Here is a 6,221-nt window from a genome sequence, read left to right as displayed (position 1 = left end):
TCTCTTTTGCTCTCTCTCTCTCCCTTTTCCCTTTTGATGGTAAGCAGCAAATTTTAATTAGCTTCATTTCCACAATTCAGTCATGCATATGTAATCTTTGTTCACACTTTTATAAAGTAAAATTAAGTGAAAGAAATGGGGTAATAATAGAAAGCTTGTCTGAGCAGAACAAATGTGAATTATCAAACGTAAGGAAAGATGACTGGGACTACACAGCTTGAAGTTCTGCCAGGTTTGAGGTGATTTTTTGGAAACAGAAGTGCATAAATAATGCACAGAAACAGGTGCTGATTATCCTGTTTGGGGCATCTTTTTGTTCATTGTGTACTTGGGCTGCTGAGGTACAGTGATAACCACTGAATGTGAGGAGACTGTTAAATAACAATTTCCTAATGTTTCTCTTTTATCATGAGCTGCAAGTGTCACACGAGTTTGTCTAGTTAATAAAAATCACTTTGTGAGCCCACTGCTCTTAGATTTGGCACTGAAGCAGATCACTGTACTGAGCCTCTCTCTATTACAGCTGCAAAAGCTCTCCTGTCATTTTGCATTGTAATTTAAATGTTTCCTAATCTATATACACCCCCTTTAATTAAATGTTTCCAGGGGTTACCTTGGGAGCCTTCAGTGCTATGGTTTGAAACTAAAACTAAAGACTGCATCAAATTCTTTCCCCCGAGGTGAGACACAGGAGGGGGAAGAATATTTGCATCCCTGCTACTCCAGATTATTTGAAAGTATTGGCATGACTGGGATTACTGACTTGGTTATTTCTGTTATCTTACATGAGAAGATGGAAATTTGAAGGGAAAGAATCCACATGTCTAAATCTAGATCTCATTTTATAACTTCCAAGAAGCCTCTTTAGAGTCTGTCGAAGCAGTTATTTTAAGAAGCTACCAGTTCATTAGCAGCTGAAAACCAGAACCTCCTGTTGATGTAAATCAGTCTGTGGCTGCACAGGCTCCATAACCAGCACTGCAGATGCGAGGTCTTTGTTAAAGGAAATGAGAAGTAGTGAAGCCCGTGGGCAGTAGTGAAGCCTGTGGGCAGTAACACACACAGCAGTGAATTCTGAAGCCCAGGGAATGTTAAACTCACAAGGAGACACTTTCTCTTCAGCACCATTCACACACTCAGCCTGACAACCAAACCACAGCTTTAGGAGAAACACCTCCTCCTGTGACAGGAAGTGACTTTCAATATGAGGGGCTTGCTTTTGCTTTTTTTTTATTTTTTCCCTCTCTCGAAACCTGCTGTGCTGCCAGTGACTAAGGATGGCCAAGATTTTGGTTAATGGTTAACAGACTAGCATAACCACAGAGACTCTGACTTCCTCCTGCTGGGGCCAGGACCAAAAGCTGCTTTGCTTGCTGGGGAACAGACAAATGTGGAAAGCAGAGCGGTTCACACTGTGAAGGGCTGGAGAACAGAGGCTTCACCCTGTGGAGAAAGGAGGAGGAAAATCCAAAAAGAGCAAGAGGGGTTTGCCATGAAGAAAGGTAAGAGCTGAAACACTTTCCTGTTTAACTTCTGACTCAGAGGCTGTTGCTCGCAAACCAACAAACCCCACAGGTGTGGCTGGTTGAGACACACTCGTTATACCTGACTGCTCGGACATGTCTGGCTCTGGGAGAGGGGCAAAGTGAGGAAGGATCTGTTTGCTGTGAACTCGAGACTTGGAGAGGGCAGGAGAGCACCTCCTCCACCCTGGGACTGCTCATGGCAGGAGAGACGCCCGCTTCAGACTGTTCTCCTCTCATCGACCACAGCCACGTCCCGGAGTTTGAGGTGGCTCTGTGGGTCAAGATCACCTTGGCCTTGATCTACATCTGCATCTTTGTCGCGGGCCTCTTGGGCAACAGCATCACCATCAAAGTCACCAGGATCCTGCAGAGGAAAGGCTACCTGCAGAAGGAGGTCACTGACCACATGGTGAGCCTGGCCTGCTCTGACCTGCTGGTCATCCTGCTGGGCATGCCCGTGGAATTCTTCAGTGCCATCTGGAGCCCCTTTTCCACCCCCAATGGCAACATTGCCTGCAAGCTCTACTACTTCCTCTTCGAGGCCTGCAGCTATGCCACGGTGCTGCACGTGGCCACGCTCAGCTTTGAGAGGTACGTGGCCATCTGCCACCCCTTCAGGTTCAAGGCCGTGTCCGGGCCCCGCACGGTGAAGCTGCTCATTGCCTTTGTCTGGGGCACATCTCTCATTGTGGCTCTGCCCCTGCTCTTTGCCATGGGCACAGAATATCCCCTGGAGGTCATCGAGGGCTACCAGAGAACCAGCTCCTGTGTCAAGCCTACTCCCAGGCACTACATCCCTGAGCTGAAGCACAACATGACCATCTGCACCTGCCTCTCCTCCAGGTGGTCTCTGTTTCAAGCCAGCATCTTCAGCGCCTTTGCTGTGTACATCGTGGTGCTGGGCTCTGTCACCTTCATGTGCCACAGCATGATGAAAGCCCTGATGATCCACAAGAAGGGAGCTGTGGCAGTGAAGGGTGGACAAAAGCACCAGGAGCAGTACCTGAGGAAAAGTGAAAGTTCGGAGGGCAAGAGCTCCAGGAGACAGATCACTTTATTCCTGGGTAAGAGCCATGTCTTATCTGCCTCCCCTCCCTCCCTACCCCCTTTCCACTTGGGAAGAAAGCCCAGAAACCTCTGCTTTTATCTCACCAAGCTCTCCCAAAGGGTTTGAAAGTGATACAAAATGAGGGATAATACTTCTGGTTGCGATTTTACAAGATTTCAAGAAGCCTGATGTTTCTCTGTGGTTTTGGTTCTTTTTGTCATTAGAACAGGTGGGAGGGGAAAAGAAGGACAAATCTTTTTCTGCTGTTTCTGTTGGTTTTTATTACATGCCTACATGCAGCAATACAGGTGACAGGCTGTTGCAGCTTGACCTTTGGGGTAGCAATAAGCAACAGTTGCCTGGATATAAAGTAGCTCTACTTGGAAGTTTTCCCACTAAATTACACATATGAGTGTATTTAGTGAGGCTGCTGATGGGAGGGAAGACTGTCTTGCAAGATCTCGAGCTTGTCTCTCTCTGAAGGCATTTCCCTGTTAATTCAGGATGCTCCTTGGAGAGTTCTCAGCCTCAGCAGTTGTGGCTGTGTTGCATGTGAGCATTAATGAACCTGGACTGGAGAGCTGATTTGGTCTCACAAATTGCAGTTGCCCCCTTTGAAATTTTTTTCCCTCTGGTTTTATTTGAAGGCCTGTAACCCTGAAATTATGTTTGATCCTGATCTCTCTCGCCACATTCATCAGACAAAAAATGAATTGAGCTGTCATTCCACCACCTTGGAATCTTTCTGGGCAGTGATCCATGCAGTCTCCACGTTTGCTGATAGTCATATAGGCACCCTTAATCATGTCCTGGCTGCAGTGCTGTTAATTCCTGTTTTGTAGGGTCCCTTATTATGGTGCTGGATGTAATAAATGAACCATCTAGAATAGAAATGCACAGTACACCAAGTATTTCTGTGTTGCTTTTTGGTGCTCTGACTGATATGGCAGAGAGTGACTTGAAATTCATGCATCTGTCCACTTCTACAACTTTAGGTAATTAGATTTTTTTATTACTTTTTTCCTCCTTTTTAATATTTTTTTCCCCTGAGGATCCTCTGCTTCCTCATCTAGTCCTACTTTTGCCACGGTCTGTGTCAGGCCATGAAATGAAGAAATCATCTCCTCTCACAAGGTGTGGAGAGGCCCCATCTGTGGTTTATTAAAAGGGCTCTGTGATCCTCACTCCAGTGACAGTGTGGATTTCTGGGGTTCAGGCTCAGCAGTGGAGCTAAACACACCTGTGGCACAAAACAGAAAAAGAGATCTGCTCTTGAAGTGCTGCCTGGGGGATCCTTAGATAAGTGTGGCTCTCTCTCCCCTTGTACATTGCCACAGCTGCATTAAAGCCAAACCTAAGATCCAAATCCTGGCTGGGCTGAGAGGGGAAGGTAAATTACCATGGCTGTTCCTCCCCTTCTTGATTATTCTTCCTGGTACTCTGGCATGGAATAGGAGATGCAGTGCTGCTTGCAAAAGTGCTGAATAAGTGAAAGCAACTGGTTTGCCCTTTATGATAAGGGAATTTGCCCCCCTGTGTATCTGACACTTCCACTGTACTCTCAGCTTTCTGGAGGCAGGAGATACTTGTGTGAATTCCCCAAAATTATTTCAGTGGCAAGACTCTTAATACAAGTCTTGCTAATTTACTTGGCTTGGGGAATAAATTAATAAACTGAGGAGGAAGAAACTCTGGCTTGCATTGTGAGAACAATGTAAAGCAATTTAATTTGGAGATTTCATAACAGTGATGCTTTAGGGCAGTTTCAACCCAGAAGAAATGAACATATAAATTGTTTACAAATTGCTGAATTTAAATATTGTGATTTAGAAGTCGTCTTTGTTTTTCATTTAACAGATGGGTCAAATTAAAACCAATACTTGCACATTCACGGCATATTTCACTTTTAATGTGAAATGTAAATGACAGTATATAGTATCGTGTCTTTGTACATCTAACAGCAATAAAAACAATTTAGCATTTTCTTCTGGTTGTTAAAAGTGATAAGTTCTATAAAACGGAGATTAAAATCATAAATCTGACTATGAGAGAAAGCTAAGTAGAGGATGACACTAGGAGGAACTAATGCTTTTTTAGTGTCATGTTATTGTGTGGCACTCGAGAACATTCATGGAAATTAATTGTAAATGTCGAAAATGAAAGTTTACTTGCCATAGATGGTATTGATGCTTGCAGGAGGGGTGACACCACGGCAGAAACTGGGTAGCTGGGATAAGTCTGAAAACACTTGGCTCTTTCATGAAATGCAAGCTTTTAACAGTATTTAAAACCTCTTAATATGCTTGACCCACCCTGACAGGAATCAATTTAGTCTTTGTGGCTGCTTGATCTTGTCTTTCTTCTATGGCCTTGAAGGCAGTGACCACCTAAATGGTGACAAGATGCCTCTGGAGACCTCTTGCTGCTCCAACACCTGAGCTGAGGCCCTGCACTGTAGCAGAGAGCTCTCACAAAGGGTGGGTTTGGAGGGCATATATCTTATGATTATAAATGTTATAAGTGGATTGTAGCAAACACAGGAAGGGAATGTAAAGGAAGGATTCCAAAAAAGAGAGCTCCAACTAATGAAATAATTGTAAATATTACAAAAAAATGCTTCCATAGCTGAAAGTAAGTTAAGAATCTTTAGGAAAGTAAGTTAAGACTCTTCAGGAAGTGTTAGCAGTGGAAGAGGGCAGCAGTGTGGGAAGAGCTTCCACACGAGCTGCTGGAGAGAAAGCACCACCAGCAGTGCCTGCCCCCTGACCATGGCTACACCAACCTGGTCATTGTCCAGAAGCACATTTGTACAAAACCAGCTGTGTGGTTTGTCATCACACTGGGCCTGACTCTACAACAAAGTGAGTTCTGATGATCCCAGATGAAAAAGGGGTCGGTTCTAAAGCTTCTGTCATGTTTCCCTTGGCAGCTTCAGTCTGAGCTTCTGCTAAAAGCCTTGATCATTTTGCATAAAGCAGCCTCAAGCCTATCACAGTCCAGACATTGAAATAAGGGTCCATTTGTGCTGCTACATCCTCTTTCTCTGTATTATACACTTCCAGTTGGCCCTTTGGAGCAGCACTCCTCTGTTTCCACAGATCCACTGACTGGGGCTGCTGGGCATGGTGGGTGCTTTGCCAGTTGACATCTGGGCAGCATTTTTCTGTCTCCCATCCATGATGAAACATCTGTCCTTTCTGAGATGTTCTACCCAGAAAAGAGAAATATCCAAGTGACCTGGCTGCTATGGAAGTGTTGGTGGAGGTGCATTGAAGCACTGCTGTAGCTGCAGCAGTCTGCAGGAGCCAGAGCTGATGCTGGACCTGCCCAGCTGGAGATCCTGTTGGTACCATCCAGCACCATCAGCTCCCCTGGGACATGTGAGGCAGGAAATTCCCACTGCTCTCTCTTTCTCACCTCTACAGAACTGCAACTTTTCTGCTTTGGGACCATCTGATGTAGGATGAATTTTGCCTGGACAGCAGATATCCTGCAGCTCTTTTAATAAGCAGGCAAGGGAATTTGTTATAACCCACAGCAGTGCCTTCATGTGAGAAAGGAGGTGTAGTGGGGGTTTTTAATTTTTTAAATATGGTGTAACACTTAAGTGTCTCAAATACACTGAGTGTCAACCTGAAGGCAGTGGC

At 45.0% G+C, this 6,221-nt stretch overlaps 1 protein-coding gene across 1 annotated transcript in view; it reads left to right on the top strand.

Moving 5' to 3' along the window:
- The first annotated feature begins 1,292 nt into the window (after positions 1-1,292).
- The window catches only part of GPR39 (G protein-coupled receptor 39), a 74,361-nt gene continuing 69,432 nt past the window's right edge, over positions 1,293-6,221 (top strand). Inside the window, exon 1 of the mRNA XM_059852592.1 lies at positions 1,293-2,590. Coding sequence (XP_059708575.1) covers positions 1,723-2,590 — 868 coding nt within the window. The 5' untranslated portion in view covers positions 1,293-1,722. The remainder of the gene's footprint in view (positions 2,591-6,221) is intronic.

Source organism: Haemorhous mexicanus, chromosome 8 (assembly GCF_027477595.1).
Source record: "Haemorhous mexicanus isolate bHaeMex1 chromosome 8, bHaeMex1.pri, whole genome shotgun sequence".
Lineage (NCBI taxonomy): Eukaryota > Metazoa > Chordata > Aves > Passeriformes > Fringillidae > Haemorhous > Haemorhous mexicanus.
This window is presented reverse-complemented; position numbering and strand designations above follow the sequence as displayed.